Below are 22846 nucleotides of genomic sequence, written 5' to 3' on the forward strand. Positions count from 1 at the left end.
GATTGAACTACACTAAAATGAATTAGATAAGGTTATACTCCGCATCTTTTTATTTGCATTTACATCTTGATTCTCTAACAAAATATGATCATGAAAAGTTTTTATCTAAAAAGAACACATTAATACAATTTGATGAAATATTAATACAATTTCTAAGTACATGTCATTTGATATTTTTTTCCCAAAATGATCAAAGATTAAGTAAATCAAAAATCAAGATATTATTGCATCAAAAGAATTGAATAAAGACTTTTTTGTTTTTTTTGAAAGAATTGAATAGAGACCTTAATAATAAGATAATTAACAAATGAGTTGAAACATGTAATGATACAGAGTAGCATTATAAATAAGGCAAAAGCTAATGAGCGCCCCTGGATCGTTAGATAAGAGAAATAAAAGTGAAAATATTAGACTAAAACAAACATTAATTACACCGAACTATGCGTGATTTTGTCACGCATTCCTAAGTTATTACTATTTCAACCAATATAATTATTCCTTATCTAACGTTCAAGGGCCCTCGTTAGCAAAATCCTTATAATAATACGGAGTACCATTATTTACAGCAATGTAATTTATTTTTTTTAATAGCAACAGCAATGTAATTATGTAATCACATGATAATGCAATGCATCAGAAAATATATGGGATTAATTTTTATAGTTACTATAATTATGACAATTCTGATTTAACGTATCTTTGACGTCAGATTCCAAGTTGGTGAGCATATCTTCTCCGATATTATTAAAAAAAAAAATTATACGTAGTATTCTCCGATATTATTAGCCGTCCGATCGGTAAGATCAACGGACAACATTGCTTTTTATGAAGCTGTTGGTCATAAGGTGAGTGGTAGGTACACTGCGACAAATCTTCCCGCAAATTCCATCTAATTAATTATTATTATATAATTAATAATTAATTTTTACAGAAAAGGAAAAACAATATAATTTCCAGTAAAATTAGTCAATTTTATGCAGTTATAAATAAGATTCAAGCTTCAGCCATTGTCTGTGAGTTTTTCCATTATTTCTCCCAGATTCACATTTTCTCTCTCTCTTCAGCTACCTCATTTTGATTTTACGGTAATATTTTTTATTTTATTTTTATTTTTTATTAATTGACAAGATTGGGTTTTCATGAAATTCTAGAATTTGAATTTTATTGATCTATTGTTTGTTTGGTATGATTTTCTGGGTTTTTGAATTTAGGGTTTTTGATATTTTGTTGGTTTGATTTTTGGGTGAAAATTAGGTTTAACAAAGGGGGAAAATGGCAAGGAAGAAGATCAGAGAGTACGATTCAAAGAGGTTGATTAAGGAGCATTATAAGAGAATTTCTGGTTCTGAACTACCCATTAGATCAGCTCAAGTAAGTTTAATTTTTCATTTTAATTAGTGGGTTTTGAATTCAGATTTTATTTTTATGTGATTTGGATCATATATTATGCAAATATAATGTGTTTTGATGAACTACATTGTCATGAAATTGAACTGTGTTTTCTCCGTTTCGGATTAATCGAAATAGTATGTTAAAACCCTGTTGCTAGTTTTAGAAAAATGTAGTAATTTATTAATGTAGATTTTCGGTTTTACTGGCGATTTTTCCAAATGTGGGCATTTTTTTTTCTTTTGATTTGTTTGTTTAGGTTTATCATTTGACTCTGGTTGGGGATTATGATTTCAATCCTCATACGCTGAACAAAAATACGAAATTGATTTCGCGGTGAAGCGGGTGAGGCGGTGATCCATGTTTTAGTTGCAACGAATTGACTTTTACATTGTTTACACACTTTACTTTGATGATCTTGGGTGATCGATTCTTGTGGGAAATCATAGTTATGTGTGATTTGGTTAGAATTTGTCCTATCTTTTTATATGATCTTTATGTTAACATTCAGTTTAGATACATGGATTATGATAATAGTCTCCAATAAGAATGTATCATGGACCGAATAAGAAGGTTCTACGAGTCTCTATTCACATATCCATGATAATAGTCTTTTAGAATAGTGGAAGGCTGATTGGCTAAATAGCCAACTATAACGTGATTTGAGGAAGAAATTTAGGGTAGGTGATCATTTTGGTTGTGTTTTTTACTCTTTGGAATATGTAAATAATTCAATTCACAAGGCTTTAATCAACAACGGTATACAAATGTATTTTACGATACCCTTGCTTCATTAGACAGGTGACGATAGTTAGACTATATGCACTATTGATCCTGCAATAATGGAGAGGCTACATCCTAATTGACCCAAAAATCAGTATCCAATGATCTTTTGCTACTCAGAAATCTTCAATATATTGCGCTAATGTAATACAAAGTATGAGACCATGTTACTAATAGAATTCTGCTAAAATTTTTTTGGCTATGTCCTAAATGAATCTGCATGTTTTCTAGAACAATTTAAGAGTACTTTGTCAGAGTCTAATCCATTTTCTTGCCGGAAATGACAATTTGACATAAAAGCTTCAATCTTATCTACTCTGATGTGTTTCTTTTCCTATGAATATGCAATCATTTGCTCTATTGCAAATTTCATTGACTAACTAAATTTGTTTTCTACTGCACAACCTTATCTGTGGATTTTTATCTTCAATGTGGCATGAATTTCTTGTAAAGTTACTTTCTAATAATGTCATTTGTGCTGCTGTATATGATACTTGAATTCGACCTGAGTTGTCTTTATTATGACTAGATTACAGAGTCAACCGACCTGAATGAACTTGTTCAGAATGAGCCATGGCTATCATCTGAAAAGTTGGTTGTGAAGCCTGACATGTTGTTTGGGAAGCGTGGCAAAAGTGGTCTAGTTGCCCTCAATTTGGACTTTTCCCAGGTTACTGCTTTCGTAAAAGAACGTCTTGGCAAAGAGGTAGGTTGAATTGATCATCAGGACAATAACTGCTACGAGTACTTTTGTTAGCGAAAGTTGCTTTATTGTAGTAGTTACTGATTGTGCAAACGCTACAATAACAGGTGGAGATGGGTGGATGTAAAGGACCTATTACTACTTTCATTGTTGAGCCTTTCATTCCACACAATGAAGAGTTTTATCTTAACATTGTCTCAGAAAGACTGGGGAACAGTATAAGCTTTTCAGAGTGTGGTGGAATTGAGATTGAAGAGAACTGGGATAAGGTACTCCTGACACTTTGATTTCACAAAATGGAAATCATTCTAGATGCCCATTTCATATTGCAGTAAAAATTATTTATACTAAACACTTGAGCTGTATGACATTGGTTTCTTCTCTATCCAGGTCAAAACAATCTTTGTTCCCACTGGTGTTTCTCTTACTTCTGAAGTCTGTGCTCCTCTGGTTGCTACTTTACCTTTGGAGGTACTCTCATGACCTTTGGAAGTATAATATAATTGCTTTATCTATATTTTACTGCAGAGTAAAGTTATACTACTTTTCAAGGGAAATTATCTGTTGAGAATATTGCTTTTTGTGTAATTTATATTAGTATAGCTGACAATTTTTTCTCTCCCTTTTAGGTCAAAAGTGTTATTGAGGAGTTTGTCAAAGTCATTTTCGCCCTGTTTTTAGGTAATTGGACATACTCTTTTTTAGTAGTTTTAATCTCAGAAAAACAAGCTGATATTAGGGCAAGAAAACCAATATGTTCATTTGAGGTTTCTGTGGCAAAAAAAACATTAAAAAAAAGCAGCCATCCTCTTACAATGTCACCTTCATTTTTCTTTTTGATTAGTAAGCAACTTTTACTGATGCTCTTGATACTAATTATGTGGGGAAAAAAGGCGTAATTGTTAATTAATATCATAAATGCAGATCTGGATTTCACTTTCCTAGAAATGAATCCTTTCACATTAGTCAATGGGAGCCCCTATCCTTTGGACATGAGAGGCGAGCTAGATGATACTGCTACCTTCAAGAATTTCAAGAAGTATGCGCTCTTTCAACTGCACAAAATTTCTCCATCACCTTTATTCAGTTCTTCCTAGCTTCCTTAAGTAATAACACTTGCCCTTTTTTTGTACACTTCTGCAGGTGGGGTAATATCGAATTTCCATTGCCATTTGGAAGAGTTATGAGCCCAACAGAGAGCTTTGTTCATGGTCTAGATGAAAAGGTATAAAGTAGCTTCCTTTCTTAGATGATGCTCCTAAGTATTTTAGCAAGGCTTTACATGTAGTTACATTGTCTAAAATTATCGTTGTACGAGGTGTTCTTATTGTATTATGTTTTCCTTGTTGTGCAGACAAGTGCATCCTTGAAATTCACAGTTTTGAACCCCAAGGGAAGGATCTGGACCATGGTGGCTGGAGGAGGAGCCAGTGTGATCTACGCAGATACTGTATGGACTAGGACAGAAGAATGGACATTTTGATCTTTAAAAATATCTTGCATAAGTTTTATTCATGGCTTAAATTTTTTCCTTGCTACAGGTTGGGGATCTTGGCTATGCATCTGAGCTTGGGAACTATGCTGAATATAGTGGTGCTCCTAATGAAGATGAGGTCTTACAGTATGCCAGAGTAGTAATTGATGTAAGTTGATTTCTCTATTTATGCCAGAGTAGTAATTGATGTACGTTGATTTCTCTAATTTAGCTCTTAAGCTGAGCCCTTTATCTACATAAAATTCCCCACATGTGCATGAAAGGCCATCATCGTGTTGGATAGATATATATTTTTTTTAATAAATGTTGGATAGATATATTGTTAAGAATGTTAACCAATAACTAATAACTATTTGAAATATCATCATCAACTCTTTATTTGTTAACGCCCTTCATCCTAAATTTACATCACTAATTATTATACAACCTCTGCAGTGTGCTACTGCAGATCCTGATGGTCGCAAGAGAGCCCTCGTAGTTGGTGGAGGTATTGCTAATTTTACTGATGTTGCTGCTACCTTCAATGGAATAATCAGAGCTCTGAAGGAGAAGGTTAACTTGCTTCACTACTCCTTTTGGTTAGTGCTTGAATTTTGAATCAGTACAGTTTCTGAAACACATCTGCTGGTTTTTGCTTAACAGGAATCAAAGCTTAAAGCAGCAAGAATGCACATTTATGTGAGAAGAGGAGGTCCAAATTACCAAAAGGGTTTGGCTAAAATGCGGCTGCTTGGAGAAGAGATTGGAATTCCTATTGAGGTACATTATATTCTATTTGTTACCTATGATGCTCTTTCTTATGTTGCGTTCTTTGAGATACCCTTGAAATGCTTTGGATGATGTAATCCTTAACTTTGCAATTATAGAGTATCCGTCTATGTTAGAATTTAAGCTGAAAACTTTAAAAGTCATACTGTAAGATTTTACCGTAAGTAGATAACATTAGTCTGGGAGTTCTGATCTTTACTTATTTATGGGTGATGTAAAAAGAAAGTAATAATATTGAACCATGAGTCCATCGTAACCCTAAAGAGCCCATAGTTCTTAACAATCAAAAGCTTAACATGTCTGCTTGCTAATTTCTTTATATTTTGCAGGTGTATGGGCCTGAGGCAACAATGACCGGAATATGCAAGCAGGCCATTGAATGTATTAGTGCTGCTGCTTAATCGGGTCTCAGCAAATTCAAATTTGAATCAGTCCTTGCCTCTACAGTGCTAGTTTATAGCTGATATAGATTTAGCACAAATTTAATGATGTTTTATAGATTTGTTGTGTGCTCTAGAGCAGATGCATTTGTTAGCACAGAATGAAGATCCTTTTTCTGTTATTGATACTGATAATCAATGTATAATACCTTGAATAAAGTCATTGGTTTCATTCAAGGATTATGATAATGAAATGTGATAAATTCCTTGACCTATATAGCTTCATCTTCCATTTCACTTGTTCTCAATATCAAGTGTAACACCAATTCATTCAAAAGCAAAGGTTGATGTTGCAGCTACTTTGAAGCTAACCCGTAACAATAAAATTCTATAACCAAACAATCACGCTGTTCATAAACTTCTAGCATCATAAACTACAAAGTATAGTATATGTTAATAATGTACTCCGTATAAACTACTCACTCTGTCCCTAAATTACATTTCTATTTCTAGCATTTATTCCTTACATAATAGAGAGAATTAGTAATGTAATTTAGGGACGGAGGGAGTAATTATTAATAATACTCGTATGAATTCTGCATGGGCTTGGTAGCTGACATAAATGAAACTTTGAAAACTGAAGTTAACTTATTGTACAAGGGGAAAAAAATGGTGAATCACTTGCATTGTCAAAATGCTTTCAAAAGTTCACACCCTGCCCCCCCCCCCCACCCCCCCCCCCCCCCCCCCAAAAAAAAAAAAAAAAAAAAAAAAGCCACACACACTTTTCTAACTCTTAGGTATTTTGTATCTAAATGATATAAGAATGATTTAAATCAGACTTTCCCAAATGGCTATGATTGATATGAAAAATGGCAAAAATGCACTCACACGAGATGAAATTAGCCGTAGACGGTAGACATTAACAATTTACTCATACATGCATTTAATATTATAACTACTGATCAGTAATGTACTACTTCTATCTTTGTCTCATAATATTTGCCTCATATCTTTTACGTTTGGTTCTATACTACTTTCAACTATAAGCACCATATCTTTACAAGAATTACACCCCACCAATCCACCACTTTGGTCAATTCCTTTCAACCAAAAAAAAAAAAAGTATTCATCCCCTAATAGAGCAAACAAAGGGAGATAGAGCCATAGAGGCACTAGTTAGCTTATATACTTTGTAACAATTCGAATTTCAGTTCAGTTCAATTCAGCTACAAATTTCCCTCTCTTATAAAATATTCATTTCAACTCAGTTCAGTTCCGTTCGACTTCAATTAATTCAGCTCGATTCAGTTCAGTTCAGTAAATATGAACGGGCGCCAAGTATGTAGTGTTAGTTTATTTTAGAAATTTTTGTTGTATCATCTAATTATGCCTATCTAATTAATATTATAATAGATTATTTTGTTGTCCATTAATTTGTAGTTGACGGGTGCCCTACCATCCTCGAAATCACGGTTCCGACACTGGTGTAGAACACAGTTCCGACTTCCGAGTTTTCCAATTTTATCGAAACAGGGCGTCATTGATTAATTTTTAAAGATCAAACTTTTCCAGAATTCGAATTCGACAGTCGCTCGCTCACTTTTAGGTAAATCAATAACTGGGTTGTCTCAATTTCTTTCATTGCTTTACTCTTTTGAATTCAATTTTGGTGATTATATATAAGTGAAATAATTGGCTGAGGAAGCTGATTGAATTGAAGCACCTCTAAAAATTATTGATAAATGATTTAATCTGGGTTTTTTTTTTTTATATATCATTGAAATGGGAATTTTGAGTTCTTGTATATGTAATTCTATATTATGGAAAGTGTGTTGGGGCATGATGATGTAGACACGATTTAATCATGGGTCTTGATGCTTTAACTAATTTTGAGATTACAAAATTTCATTATGTTGTGATTTTCAGTTTACAATTTCTTTTTTGCAATGATATTTGATTATGAATGGATGTCAGTTTGTCTTTATACATTGATTTTCAGCGAGATTATGTTTTGCTTTAACAAATTTTATTGGTTTTGAAAGTTTGAAATTTGATATTAAAGATGAGAAGGTTGAACTTTTTTTTTTTTTTTTTTGAAAAATTGGTGATTATCTTAGGATATAAAGGGAAGAATTACATTGTTAACAATGAGAGCTTCAATGAGGAAGCTGATAGCACCTCAAATGAAGCACCTTCAACAAACAACACCCACTGTAACCCTAGCTCCGATCCCTCAGCTTGGAGCCGCCTTCCCCACCCCGTTACCCACTCTTTCTCTAACCTCACCAACCACGCAATCCCAGCTCTTAACCTTCCTCAAGATACACCTTAGATCACCAATAACCTCGCAAACTCTCCTCCACTTCCTCAAGAACAAGCTGCATTACCACCCAAAATTCACCCACCTTGACTTCCATATATTCCAGTGGGCCAGTACCATTGATTCTTATCGCCATGACCATCATACTTATGAATGGATGATCAGGACCCTTGCTGTTTCTGACCGCTTTGATGCCCTCCGAGTAGTGGTCCTTGATATTATGCCCTCTAAACCGTGCCCATGCGCTGACGGAATCTTTTGTTGCCCAAGGATTGAACCTATATTTAGATTCGCCATCAATTCTTACTGCAGAGTTGGGAGACTGAATGATGCTTCACTTGCTTTTGATACTATGAAAAAATTGATTGATGGGAAGCCTAGTGTTGCTGTTTATAATATTTTGATTCATGGGTTTGTCAAAAACGGTCAGCATGATAAGGCATTGCACTTGTATGATCAGCTTATTCTGGATCGAGTTAAGCCTGATGTGTTTACTTTCAATATATTGATTAGTGGCTATTGTAAAAGTAATCGTTTTGGCTCAGCTTTGGAGCTGTTTAAGGAAATGCGAGCGAAGAGTTGTGAACCGAATGTGGTTAGTTTCAATACTTTAATAAGAGGGTTCTTTAAGGAGAGAAAATATGAGGAAGGGGTTGCCATGGCATATGAGATGATTGATATGGGGTGTCAAATTTCAACTGTAACTTGTGAGATTTTGGTGAACGGGCTTTGCAAGGTAGGGAGAATGTTAAGGGCATCTGAGTTGTTGATTGATTTATCAAGGAAAAGAGTTTTGCCAGATGGATTTGATTGCTCTGATCTTGTTGAGAGCCTTTGCAGTGGATCAAATGCAATTAGAGCATTAGAGGTTGTGGAGGAGATGTGGAAAACAGGGAAAAGTCCTGGCATCATTGCTTGTAGTACTTTGGTAGAAGGTTTGAGGACTTCTGGAAACATAGAAGATGCACTGAGGTTCGTCAACAAGATGCTAAAAGAGGGTATCATGTTAGATAGTGTGACTTTTAACTGTCTCCTTCAAGATGCTAGTCATTTGGGAAGAACTGCTGAAGCTGATAGATTGAGGTTGTTGGCTTCTAGCAAGGGTTTAGATGCTGATGATGTAACCTACAACATATTAGTTGCTGGTTACACAAGGGAAGGTAAAACAAAAGAAGGAGAGCTCCTGGTTGAGGAGATGTTGGACAAAGACTATATTCCTGATATTGCCTCCTACAACAGATTAATAGATAGGCTGCATAACATTTGAAACTTTGCTGGTTCAGGGCGAAATACCAAACTAAGGTAATCAAGAGGCACATCAATAACATTTTTTTACCTGCATTAATGCCAAATAGCATGATTGAAATGGTGAAAGGCTGTGGAATGAATGGTGACAAAAAAGATAGCATTACAGGCTATAGCCTTTTCACCTCTAAGCTGCTAACGACACCTTCCTTGCTCCCTTCAACCCCTCGATTGATCTAATGCACTGATGATTCAGTAGAAGGCAAGGAGAGCAATCTAGCATCAAAGATAATATGCTTTAACTGTCTCATCTCCAAAGCCAGTGCAACTTGCTTTTTGTCAAAGGTAAGGACTCTTATGCATGTTTGTCCCTTTTTTTTTTTCCTGATGTTGCTTTCCTTGAGCATTATTTGCTACTGTCCGGGAATTTCTATAGTGGGACTAGGTATGCGGTAGCAGATAAGAACGAAGAAAAGTTGCTTGTGAAGTGGCATAGCATCCTCTGAATATAAAGAACAAGTATACTATGTAAGCGAATCTCATATCGCAATTCTGTGAGGTTGGTATTTTGCTCTTCTGTGACTTGATCAACTGCATAACTAGGGTACTCAGTTGGGTAGTGTTATAAAGAGTAAATCTGTCCTGGTTTTGATGTACTAGAAAGTGATCTTCTGGTTTTCTTTATCCCTGATTTGTGTTCAGGGATCTGATATGTATTGTTGTTATCTTTGATAATTATAACCCAAGGTGAGCTTTTAGAATTAGATAGGCTGTTAAATTAGTGTTGGGGGAAATTTGGAGTGCATGATTAATTGCTGGGTAATTTTTGTGATGGTTAACCCTTTCATAGATTTGTAAATGCACTTTTGGGAGCAAGTTCATGCAGAGAACATATCTAGTTTGCATAACAGCAGTAAATTGTTCGAAGATTTGATGCAAGAGCTCATGTGCAAGAAGATTTTCATTATTAATCAGGAGCTATCACCAATACATTGATTATGATCCAACTATTTGCTCTATTAAAAAAGAAATGATAAAAAGCAAATTGCAGCTATTAGAGGTTGGATATTTTCAAATAAAAGTAGATGACAAGCTATAATCTGTGAAACAGAAAATTCAGTCCATAACTAACTTGGCCGCTGAAGGTTTTTTCTTTTTGGTTATAAATTTTACAAGTATTATTTATTTGATTATCATTTAACATAAGTAGATATTGGTTTTGTGAGTATTCTGAAGTTAACTAATCTTTTATGGGCGAAGTAGAAACAGTGAGAGATCACTGCCTCAGTCAAAATCTAAAGCTAAAGCATTGCTTACTTTTCTTTTTTCACAGGTACTAATTACTAAGGCACCCGTGACTGATATATGCTAGTAGGGAGATCATTGAATGTATTGGCACAGCTGAATCTGAATGCAGTGCCTCATTCTCTTCGGCCATAATGAAATAGGGATGATTCAAATTCGATGCAGTCTTTGCCTCTACAGTCTGCAGTCTCAGTGTCCAGCTGATATAGAATTAGCACAAATTTAATGATGATGTTTTATGTCGAATGGTTGTGTTTTCAGTAGGAAGAACTGATGGATGGTGGCCATTGTTCAACTTGAAGTGGACATACACCTACTGACCTACATACCACCAAGGCAGGGGGGATGTATCGATTTTTGATTTGTGGGCATGTATTTTATCCCCGCTTATTTAGAAAACTACATGTCATTTTCTACCTGTCATGCATTTCTATTTATTTGTGTATCCAAGGTCGCTGGAAAATTACAAAGCTCAGCCAATTTGGCCTACAAAACGGATGTGCTTTGGACAACAATTTCGGAAAAAAATGAATATTTGGATTAGGCTAGTAATAAATAAAACGAAGATATAAAGCTCGTTTGCCCGAGAACAAGCCTGCCCTGTAAAATAGGGAAGGTATGGACAAGCCTGCATAAAAAGGCATGGTTTTGCTACCTTAAGCATGTTAGTTTGAATCACCTATTTTCCAACCAAATCCACAAACGATCACCTTTAATTTGAATCATAATAGTTTTGGGGATGAATTCCTATGATCTCCCTCCTCCTCCCCTTCTCTCTAATAGTTTTGTCACGTGTAGCTGGAATAGGTTGCCTTCCTTCTACTATTTTGATAAAAATTAGATCAAATCTCTATATAATACTTCTTAGTTTTCTAACTTTTTTTTTTAATTAAAAATAAGTAGCTAACTTATTTGGATATATTGACAAGTAGCTTTAGATGAGTTTTTATATATGGTAAAAAAATTATAATTGGCAAATGGTTTTTTCCTAGCTTTTTTTACTAGCTTAAAAGCTAGATTTTGACCCAAAATGAAATAGATGCTCCTAATTACTTTTCAAAATGATGTCAAATTTATGGATCAAATTTGTATGAAAATAAATATATTTGTTGCTTTAATAGCTACGTTTCGACTTTTTCATTATTCACATGTTATACTTGTCACATAGAAATTTCTTAATTTCGTCTTAATATAAGATGTCAAATTATAATAATAATTAAAGATACTAATAATTAAAGTTGTTAAATTAATAAAGGTAAAAGTCAAAACAGTTTACTTAAAAGACAGATGATAAGATGATAAATAATAGTGAGCTCAATCCACTCCTTTGTTGTATTTGTCCAGGGGCAATAGTTATTATGTGCACCATGGTGCGCCTAGAAATAGGTTCACCACGTCTATACTTTTGAACCTTTAGTTTAAAATAAAATAAAATAAATGAATACTTATAAAAAAAATTAAAAATTTAGTTATATATATATAATCACATCACAAAAAATGAACACAAGCATCCAATTTTATATGTTCATATTTTATAAAGAAATGTTCATTTTATTTGCAGTGAATGTTCAGTTTATATTACAAAACTATTGAATTATTACGAGTTTGATAAACTTCTTTAAAAAAATTGATGTTTATTATATAGTGTTATATTTAATGTACTACATGTTCAAAACTTGCGATTGTTCAGAATCTTTAGATTTTTTACCAGATGTTCAAAAGTATAGGCATGGTGTATTATGATTGTATATATATATATATATATATATATATATATATATATATATATATATATATATATATATATATATATATATATATATATATATATATATATATATATATAGGAAGACTCATATAAGAACTCTCCTCTATATAAGAATCCAATCTTATATAAGAACTCATCTCAACCGTTCAATGATTTTGATCTAACCATCTAAAATACCCCTTTAGTAATGACATTTTTGTAATTCTTTATAACTTTTTTTTTCACACTTTAAACAAAAATACCCTAAATCTCTCACCTCAACACTTTCTCTCTCCTTAGCATTTTCTCTCTCCTCCGCCCTTTCTCTCTTCTCTCTCCTCTACCTCAAGGAACTTGGTAAGTTTATGAAATTGCTAAAAAAATCTGATTTAATTTTATTTTTTTGCGATTTTAAGTTCGATTGTTTTGATTTTTGGTTCGATTTTTTTGATTTTTTTTGCGATTTTAAGTTTATTTTTTGGTTTTTTTTTTCGATTTTTAAGAATATATTTTTCGAATTTCCAGTTTTTTTTCTTCTTCGATTTTTCAGTTTTTTTTCTCGATTTTTTATTTTCAAGTTGTTTTTCGATTTTCCAGTTTTTTTTTTCGATTTTTTATTTTCAATTTTTTTTTCGATTTTCCAGTTTTTTTTTTTTATTTTCCAGTTTTTTTTTTGTCGATTTTCCAGTTTTTTTTTTCGATTTCTTATTTTCATTTTTTTTTTTCGATTTTCCATTTTTTTCCTATTTTCCAGTTTTTATTTTTTTTGTCGATTTTCCAGTTTTTTTTAATTTTTAATTTTTAGTTTTTTTAATTTTTTTTTGTCGATTTTCCATTTTTTTCGATTTCTTATTTTCAATTTTTTTTCCTATTTTCCAGTTTTTTTTTTGTCGATTTTTCAGTTTTTTATTCGATTTTTTATTTTCAAGTTTTTTATTTGTTTTTTTTTTCCGTTTTTTTTTCCAGTTTTTTTTTTCGATTTCAATTTTTTATTTTTCGATTTTTCTCTGTTTTTTCCCTAATTTTTTTTCGCTTTTTTTTTTTAGTTTCTAGTTTTCATTTTCAATTATTTTTTTCCAATTTTTTTTCTTGCTTGAGTTTTTCTATTATTGGATTTTAATTTCAAATTGTTTTTTTTTACTATAATAGAAAACTTTAGAACATAATAGAAACATTAGAACATAATAGAAAACTTTAGAACATAAGAGAAAAATATAATAGAACATAATAGAAAACTTTAGAATATAAGGGAAAACTTTAGAACATAGTAGAAAACTTTAGAACATAAGGGAAAACTTTAGAACATAATAGAAATACTTTAGAACATATGGATAGAAAATGTTAGAACATAATAGAAATAATTTAGAACATAAGGGAAAACTTTAGAACATAAGGAAAAAATATAATAAAACATAATAGAAAACTTTAGAACATATGGGAAAACTTTAGAACATAATAGAAATACTTTAGAACATATGGGAAAACTTTTGAACATAAGGGAAAAATATAATAGAACATAATCGAAATTTTTAGAACATAATAGAAACATTAGAACATAATAGAAAACTTTAAAACATAAGGGAAAAATATAATAGAACATAATAGAAAACTTTAGAACATAAGGGAAAACTTTAGAACATAATAGAAACTTTAGAAAATAATAGAAAACTTTATAGCATAATACTTTAGAACATAATAGAAAACTTTAGAACATAATAAGAAAACTTTATAGCATAATAGAAATACTTTACAACATAATAGAAAATCTTAGAACATAATAGAAATACTTTAGAACATAAGGGAAAACTTTAGAACATAGTAGAATACTTTATAACATAATAGAAAATCTTAGAACATATTAGAAATACTTTAGAACATAAGGGAAAAATATAATAGAACATAATAGAAAACTTTTGAACATAATAGAAAACTTTATAGCATAATAGAAATACTTTAGAACATAATAAAAAAATCTTAGAACATAATAGAAATACTTTAGAACATAAGGGAAAACTTTAGAACATAATGAAAAACTTTAGAACATAATCAAACTATATAAATTGAACTTTAGAACATAATCGAACTATATAAAATTGAACTTTAGAACATAATTGAACTATATAAAATCGAACAAAATCAACAATGAAAATGATAAATCATAAAATAATAGATAAAATAATTCATGCAAAATAGAGAAAATAATTCATTTCCCCAATTGATTCCCCTGCTCCACCAGCTTGCTGCCCTCTTCACTCCACCAACTCACATCAAGCAGCCCACTCGCAACACCCCTTCAACACCACCAACCGTAATTAGTTGCTGCCCCTGCATTACCACGCAACACAACAACAATTATTCCGCCACCAATTGCAGCCAAACCACCAACTCCAACAGCACACTACCTTCCTCCGCATAAACACCACCATTTCACACCACCTTCGCACCACATCTCCAGCAACAGCCGCAATAACCACCTGTGCACCTCCTTCAATGCCGTAATCAGCCACCTATTCACCCGTCACTCCTATCCCGCAACAACCAATTAACCACCTTCATTTCAAGTAGATTATCGGCATCAATTATAGCTCCATTTTCACGATAATCCTCTACCCCACAACAATTGAACAAAAATTGAATTGAACAAAATCAAACAAAATCGAACTAAAATTGAACAAAAATCAAAATATTAGCAAAAATCGAACTAAAATTGAACAAAAATCAAAATATTAGCAAAAATTGAACTAAAATCGAGCAAAAATCGAAAAAATATCGAACTATATAATTCGAAAATCAAAAATAGAAAAGAAAAATAGAACCAAAAAAAAAAGAAAATAGAACAACAAAAAAATCGAACCAAAAAAAATAGAAAATCGAACAAAAAACAAAGAAAATCGAACAAAAAAAAAGAAAATCGAACAAAAAAAAAAAGAAAATCGAACCAACTTTTGGGGTTTGAAGAGAGAGAGGAGGAAAGAAACGTGAGGAAGAGAGAGAAAGTTAGAGGAGAGAGAAAATTTCGGGTGGTAGGTAAGGGGTTAGAAGGAGAATACGTGTTTTAATCTGAACCGTCCGAATTAATCTAATTCTACGGATGAGATTGATTCTTATATAACTAAGGTTCTTATATAAGGATGAGTTCTTACCGGATCCCTCCCTTATATATATATATAGCTAAACTTTTAGCCAGGTCACAAGGCAGTGACACTTGGCGTTCTAACTTTTCGCCAAGTGTCGCGCCGCGTTGGATAGATTTAAATAAATTTCATAAGATTAAAATTAAAAAGTTAGTTTAGAATTTTACTTAGATAAAATTTTAAGATAAAATTATTAATTAATTTAGATTTTTATTTTCGATAAAATACCAATGTTTTAGATGTACAAATTGATTTATTATTTTATTCAAAAAAAATTATTAGATAATTATTTTAAAATATTATCATATAAATTTATTTTTTATATCATAATATTTTATTGGAACGAAGGAAGTAGTTCAACGTGTAAAACATACATTATAATATATACTAATTGGTTAAACTAATATACTTCACAATCTAATAGAATTTTATTACTATGTAGACCTTTCAATTAGGATCGGGTCATGAGTCATTCCGGATTGGATCACTTCAGGTTACGAGTCAAAAAATGTTCAACCCTTGCCCAAGGTTTTGGGTTCGGGTCAACCCAACGGGCTTTGAACATTTATTTTAAATTTATTTTTTTGCTTATACTTTATTTTTTTAATGTATTAAATCGAACATTTCCACCTACATTATTATTAGTCATTACATGACTACTAAATAGCTAATCGTCACAAAAGCACATCAATTTTTAACTAATTTTGTATTAATGATATATTAAAAAATTTGATATATAGATTAAAAATTTATCTAAAAATTCAATAAACAACCCGGGCATTGCACGAGGCACAAAGCTAGTATATATATATAAAAAGCTAAACTTTTAGCCAGGTCACGAAATAGCGACACTTGACATTCTAACTTTTCGCCAAGTGTCGCGCCACCTTAGATAAATTTAAATAGACTTCATATGATAAAAAAAAAACCGTCAAGTATCGCGCCACATTGGATAGATTTAATAAGATAAAAAAAATTAGGTAATAATTCTATTTTCAATCAAATTAGGATAGAATTTTAGAATAAGATTATTAGTTTAGAATTATTTCTTTGATAAAATACCAAATAATAAATTTATAACTAGGCCACAAGACAACATCATTTAGCGTTTTAATTTTTCGCCAAGTATCGTACCACGTTGGATAAATATAGATTGACTTTGTAGCAAAAAAAAGTTAATTTAGAATTCTATTTTCAATCAAATTGAATTATAATAGTATAATTTTATCTTAAAAGTCCATAAACTACTCGGGCATCGCTGGGACACAAAACTAGTATATATATATATATTGGAATTTTTTTTTACTAATGTTCAAAATTTATGATGTTTATATTTTTAATTACTAAAAATTTACAATTTGTAATTGTTCAAATTTTGTTTAGGTGATAAGATGATTTCACCGTAATAGTAGTGAGCCCAATCCACTCTTTCGTTGTACTTGTCTAAGGGGCCCAATATTGATTGCTAGTGTTTGGGGGCCCATTATTGATTGCTAGTGATGGGCCCATTTTGAATAATTCAGCCGACATCTCAGTTTGTGGTCAGTAGAGTCAGAATCTTGAAAATTGTGGGTTTGTGGCTACATTTAGCATTTTAAAATTCAATGTAGGCCAGAGATTTAGATCTTGCCATTTTTGGATAGTTAAGTTTTAGGCATTTCACTAATCTAAAGACTAAAGTCTTCTTCACATCGACAAACTTAAAATGAGTACGGATATCAAACACAAGATTTTATACTTAAAAGTATTTATTTAGATTAGATGAGGTTATTATTCACTTACTAAGGTAAGGATATATGAAAAAATTTAGACAATAATCAATCTATATGAAGTAATATTTAGGATCGTGATTGTACATGTTAAATTGAAACAATTACATAAGTTTTATATCATTGGGAATTTTCAAATATATTTTACTGTGTTAATTAATGTTTGCTACTCTTTATCGTTTTTCTTGTATTTAAGAGACATCTATGCTAGTGTTAAGAGAGCTTTCAATGACATAGAATACGTTATGTGAATTGTCCAAATCACCATTTCAAATTAGAGGTCGAACATAGAACTCTTTGCATAAATATCTTTGTTTGCTTGAAAGTTGTTATTGAGCCTCTATCAATGAGTGATTAAGTGTTGATTATTTTTAACAGATCTAGGAGAAAGTAATCTTTCTCATTTTAATCAAGCATTTTCTATACCAAATTGAGAAAATTTTCCTTAGGAAAGAGAGGAAAAAAAAAATCCCAACTTAGGTGAATCACCTGACATTCGAAGTCTATTAAAACCAAATTGCTTTGAATTTGAGTAAATCATGTCCCAAATAAACACCCCATTGAAAGGAAAGCTCTCCCTTTCAATGTTGTTGAATTCTAAAATTTAATAGTCAAGACTCAAGACCTTTGATAGGAATGCTCATATAGGTTATCCAAGTGAATTGCAATTTGTGTTTGTGTATATAGTAGAAACGTAGTGGACAAGAAGTCCTGTTAAAACAAGGGACTATAAAAAGATGTTTGAAAAATCAAAAGGATGCAAACAATATACGTGGAAGAAGGTGACATATTTTCAAAACCACCTATTTCAAAATTGATGGTGTTATGAAAATATGTTGCATAACATACACATTGATGAGGAATTTGTGAAAACTGACTTCTAGAGTTCTTGACCAGGCAAACTTAATCAAGAGATTGTGTAAGGTATATTCATGCTAATTGTTTTACTAGCTAGTCTTAAATCTTAATTAGTTAGTTATTTGAATTTACAACTTCTAGTTTGTTGGCATAATTGTAAGAATATGAAATGAATATGTTTTTGCCTATGAACAACCCGCACAATGCACAAGAGTTCCATTTGAAATATTCAAATTTCACTTTTTATGTTATATTACACTTTTTTTTTTCTTTCTAATTTAAAATGCTTAATTTGAAGACTTGATAGATATAAAAAAAACCTATTCATATAGGAATTTCTTATACTTTGTAACTTTTTACAGTGCCTACTACCTAGTGGGATACATTAGTACGTATTCAAATGTATTCATTGAAACATGCGTAAAAGACAAATGAAATAAACAAAAAAATTAGAGTATTTGTAATTATTAGCTCCTTTTTGGAATAATTGACGCGCACTCTTTGAGTACATAGTTTTTAAAAAAATGTAAAAACCATTCATTAGATTTTTTTTAAATTTTTTTTGAGGAAGACCTACTTTAATCAATGTTTGTGAATTATACATAAGAAAAAAAATATTGTGGATACTTATTGGCATCGTTCTCAATGAATAAATTATTAATATTCAAGTGTTGTGAATTTACAGTTATTGTCTTATTGATAATTAAAGATATCATTGGTTAAAGTTTTTCATCGACATGTATGTTATACACTTAATTAAATAAAAATAGAAGTACGAGTATTAAATTAATGGTCAAAATTATGTATATATATGTGTGTTGCGAGGCTATATACTCCCTCCGGTTTTTCTTTTTTTTTTTTTTTTTTTTTTTTAAATGCATCAGTTTGATTTTGCACTATTCATGTGTCATATTTGACATTAACTTTTTACTATTATAAAATAAATAAATGTTATTATATAATATATCATTAGATTCACGATAATGTCTAGTTTCGTAATATAATTTTGTTACAATTTTTACTAACAGATAATTAAATATATTAATGATCAAAGTTATTTATTGATAAATATATCGATCAAACTAATGCATTTAAAAAAAATAGAGGGAATATAAAATAATGGTGGCAGTAAACAACTTTTTTTATTTTTATTTTTAAAGGGTGGCAGTAAACGACTTGAAGGTGCATGGAATAAAAAAAGGATACGGAGTAATATTTATAACCAAGTCTGCGGCGAACATGTTATATAAGTAATATAACTAATTGTCACTCAATCAATAATAACATGTGCTGCTCAAAACGACAATGACATTGAAGAAGTTGGTTGCATAGCTTATCGAATTCATAACATTTGATGGAAGCTTACTTTTAATACCTTCTACACTTTTCGGATGCGAATTGGCTAATTATTCATGTTTTTTATCTAACTTATTCTCTTACTTTAATATTGATATTTTTTTTATTATTCGTTTCATAATAATAACTTTATCCAATGTCCCAAGGCGTTCGTTAGCTTTTGCCTATTTATTTTTGTTAAAATATTATTTAGCTTAATTTTTATGGTATGAACATTTGAATTAATTTCTTGTATGGATGGGCAATTGGACCATTAGTATAATTTGGATCAGTTGGTGGGTGACGATAATAATTGCCAATATCAAGTCATTATTAATTACTCCATAGATAAATTTGTAAAGTGGTTAATAATTGAGTACTTGTTTAATCTTGTTGGTCTTGATAGTGATGTCACTTATGTGTATCCTACTACATATCATGTATGAATGTATCGATTTTTTTTATTTATCCAAACCTCTATCCATAAGGGCCCCCCTTAATTCACAAGTTGATTTTGCTTCACAATTTTCAGATAAATAGGGCCAAACATTTACAAAATGCTAAATACAGAAAATATCATTATTTATAATAGACACAAAACCACTAACTTTGTTATTATATATAGTGAGCCAAAAACTTTGTCACCTCTTCATTATTCAAAAACACTTTAAAACAAGAAAGTGTAGAGAACAACTTCAATTCATTTGTTCATTATAATAAAAAGGGAAAATAAAAAAGAGAAAAGTTTAGGATAAAGAAATGAAGGAGCAAAGAGGTGAAGGATCTCCAATCCATGGAGACCTCTTAGAGGAGGTCTTTGCTCGTGTGCCCCTCATTGATCTCGCTTGTGCGTCTCATGTATCTAAATCATGGGAATTTTCAGTTTCATCTTCTTTGGTTCATATCAACAAGCCTAAACCGTGGCTTATAATTCAAACCCAAAACACGACATCTCTAACCAATAAAAATACAACTTATGCTTATGACCCGCGCTCGAACACATGGGTTGAACTTGTTCAACCATCTAACCATACTAAACATGTCAAACCCCTCCAATCCTCGGGGTCCTCCCTTTTTTATGAACTCTCTTCTGAGAGGTTATCCTTCTCGGTGGACCCCCTTCACCACACCTGGCACCATATCTCCTCACCAGGTGTATGGCGGGTGGATCCTATCGTGGCCGTTGTTGGGCCCCACCTCATTGTTGCGGGTGGAGGCGCGATTTATTGGGACAACCCCCTCACGGTCAAGATGTATGACATGACAACCTCCCATTGGTCCACTTGTCAATCCATGCCTAGCATTCTCAAGGACTCAACTGCCTCCACGTGGCTTTCCGTGGCATCCAATCAGCACAAAATGTATGTAACAGAAAAGGCTTCAGGGATTACATACTCTTTTAGTCCCGACACTAAGGCTTGGTCCGGGCCTTATGATTTACGGCCCGACCCAAGTGTCTATTTTTCAGCTATTGGATACGCCGGCGATGATCTTATCCTCGCCGGCTTAATAGGTAATGCTGAAAACGTGAAAAATCTCAAACTCTGGAAAATAAACCCAGAAACGATGGAATCAAACCAAATAGGGGAAATCCCAGCTGAATTATTGGAGAAATTACAAGGGGAGAATTCTTATTTATTATCTTCAATTAATATATTGGCAACTGAAAGTTTAATTTACTTACACAATACTTCAGATCCATCAGAAATAATTTTCTGTGAATTAAATGAAGAAAATAATTGCAAATGGGGTAGTGTGAAGAATATAATATTGAATGACAATTGCAAAGTAGGATCTAAACTGGTGATGAGCTGTGGTAGGGTTGGAATTGCTGATTTACACACGGCAATGAAGTCTAGAAATATAAAATTTGTGGAAAAATCGTAGTCTATAATAATCATGTAGATGTAACATGTAACACTATATTACGGAGTATTTATAAGTTTTAAGTTATCTTAATTAGTAGTTCTATAATCTTTATCATACTTGCTTTTTTTTTTTTTTTTTTTTGAATAGCATTATTATACTTGCTTATCAACGTAAACTTCTATTATTAGTTAAGTACCTAGTTGGCTAGTTATAAGGGTTTTTTTTTTTTTTTTAGTAGGTGGTGAGAATATGAAGGCTAGACATATATACAATGCATTATAAAGTTTATTGAGTTTTGTCAAAAAAAAAAAAAAAAAAAAAAATAAAATAAAATAAAAAAGTTTATTGTGTTGGTGGTGAAAGTGATGGTACGTAAGGGTGGATTATATTAGGGGACTTGTTATTCATCGCCCGCAAATCTCTACATAAAGCCCACATTTTATAATTTTTTGACAAATTTGCCCTTTTTATAATTTTAACCGAAGATAAATTTTTCGCACTAAAAAAATGTGGAGGATCACCGGAGAATCGCCGTCGTCATCGGAAAACGAGGTTCGTAACGCATCGTAAGGACGAAATGGTGGCTGGCGCCTAGCCAAAAGGCCATGCCGTGGTTGTGGCGCCTAGCCAGGACGCCGCCACCGTGGTCACGGCGCCTGGTGGAGAAGCCTCGACCATAGTAGTGGCGCGTGGCCAGGACGCCGCAGCCACGGTCAAGGCGCCTGGCCAGGACGCCGCCACCATGGCGGCGGCGTCCTGACCAGGCGCCCCGGCCGTGGCTCCGGCTTCCTGGCCAGGCGCCAGTAGGGGAATATTTTTTTTTTTTATTTTTTTTTATTTTTTAATTTAATCCCCTTTTTTTTTTTTTGTTTGTTTTTGTTAATTTAATCTTAATGTAATTATATTTATACGTTATATGTTATTGTTACAGGATTATGGTGGAGACGGAAATGATTACAGTGGGATTTTTGTACATGATGGCCTGTTCGAAGATGCTCAACAAGCGATTGATTGGGCAAAACAGGTTGCAATTAGATCAGGCTTTTGTTTAGTAGTAGCAACTCATAAATCTCAACGGGATGGTAGAATGGATCGCATTTTGAGATGCGACCGTTATCGCAAAAGAGAAGAACGAGATTTCAGTAAAGCGATTCGGTTTGACTCAAAGCGGAAAGGTTGTGGGTGTCAGTTCCGAGTTAAGGTTCGACAACATCAAAGGCGTGACGGTTGGGAAGTGAAGGGTTACGGCAAATGGGGATATCACAACCATGAGCTGATAGCATACAAAGTGGGGCATCGGCAGTTAAGCGGCCTAAGTCCAGCTGCGAAACTAGTTGTAAAAGAAATGAGTGATGCTCAAGTGAAGCCCGCTAAAATATTAGCGTCTGTGTTAGAGAAATTCCCCGAAGACCAGCCAAACCGAAGACACATCTACAACGTCAGACAGAAATTGAGGTTTGAACGGTCAGAGGGAAGGAACCCTATACAGCAGCTTCTGCACCAGGCACAAGCACGTGGTTACCTTTACTGGTTTGAATCTGACGAAGACACATCGGAGGTAACTCATTTGTTCCTTGTCCATCCTGATTGTGCTGATATGATTTCGTCTTGGCCATCTGTGATTTTGATCGATTCAACGTACAAGACAAACAAGTACAAGTTCCCACTGGTTGAGATGGTTGGGATGGCTCCAACGAACCAGAACTTTCTGATTGGTTATGCAGTCATGAAGGATGAGACGAC

At 32.5% G+C, this 22846-nt stretch overlaps 3 protein-coding genes across 6 annotated transcripts; all 3 read left to right on the forward strand.

Annotated features, from left to right (window-relative positions):
* The first annotated feature begins 946 nt into the window (after positions 1 to 946).
* LOC110694192 (ATP-citrate synthase alpha chain protein 1) lies at positions 947 to 5797 on the forward strand. Its single transcript, XM_021871369.1, has 13 exons — positions 947 to 1085; positions 1255 to 1371; positions 2702 to 2878; positions 2983 to 3144; positions 3266 to 3346; positions 3505 to 3556; positions 3800 to 3914; positions 4019 to 4100; positions 4230 to 4325; positions 4417 to 4518; positions 4806 to 4922; positions 5013 to 5129; positions 5468 to 5797. The coding sequence occupies exons 2-13, from the start codon at positions 1273 to 1275 to the stop codon at positions 5537 to 5539; spliced, it is 1272 nt and encodes a 423-aa protein (XP_021727061.1). The 5' UTR covers positions 947 to 1085; positions 1255 to 1272; the 3' UTR covers positions 5540 to 5797.
* A 497-nt stretch (positions 5798 to 6294) lies between these two features.
* LOC110694193 (pentatricopeptide repeat-containing protein At2g36240-like) lies at positions 6295 to 10807 on the forward strand. Of its 4 annotated transcripts, XR_002505787.1 has the most exons (4): positions 6295 to 7127; positions 7639 to 9431; positions 9523 to 9645; positions 10420 to 10807. XR_002505787.1 is itself a non-coding variant. In XM_021871370.1 (2 exons), the coding sequence occupies exon 2, from the start codon at positions 7669 to 7671 to the stop codon at positions 9106 to 9108; it is 1440 nt and encodes a 479-aa protein (XP_021727062.1). In that variant the 5' UTR covers positions 6295 to 7127; positions 7639 to 7668; the 3' UTR covers positions 9109 to 10807. The 4 variants fall into 4 exon arrangements, 1 of the variants encoding a protein (XP_021727062.1); XR_002505786.1 differs by having other exon boundaries at positions 7639 to 9645; XR_002505788.1 differs by lacking the exon at positions 9523 to 9645.
* An 8998-nt stretch (positions 10808 to 19805) lies between these two features.
* Positions 19806 to 21217, forward strand: LOC110694194 (F-box/kelch-repeat protein At1g23390-like). Its single transcript, XM_021871371.1, has one exon. It carries the CDS (start codon positions 19994 to 19996, stop codon positions 21119 to 21121), a length of 1128 nt encoding a protein of 375 aa, XP_021727063.1. The 5' UTR covers positions 19806 to 19993; the 3' UTR covers positions 21122 to 21217.
* Positions 21218 to 22846: the final 1629 nt, after the last annotated feature.

Source organism: Chenopodium quinoa, unplaced genomic scaffold (genome assembly GCF_001683475.1).
Source record: "Chenopodium quinoa cultivar QQ74 unplaced genomic scaffold, ASM168347v1, whole genome shotgun sequence".
Lineage (NCBI taxonomy): Eukaryota > Viridiplantae > Streptophyta > Magnoliopsida > Caryophyllales > Amaranthaceae > Chenopodium > Chenopodium quinoa.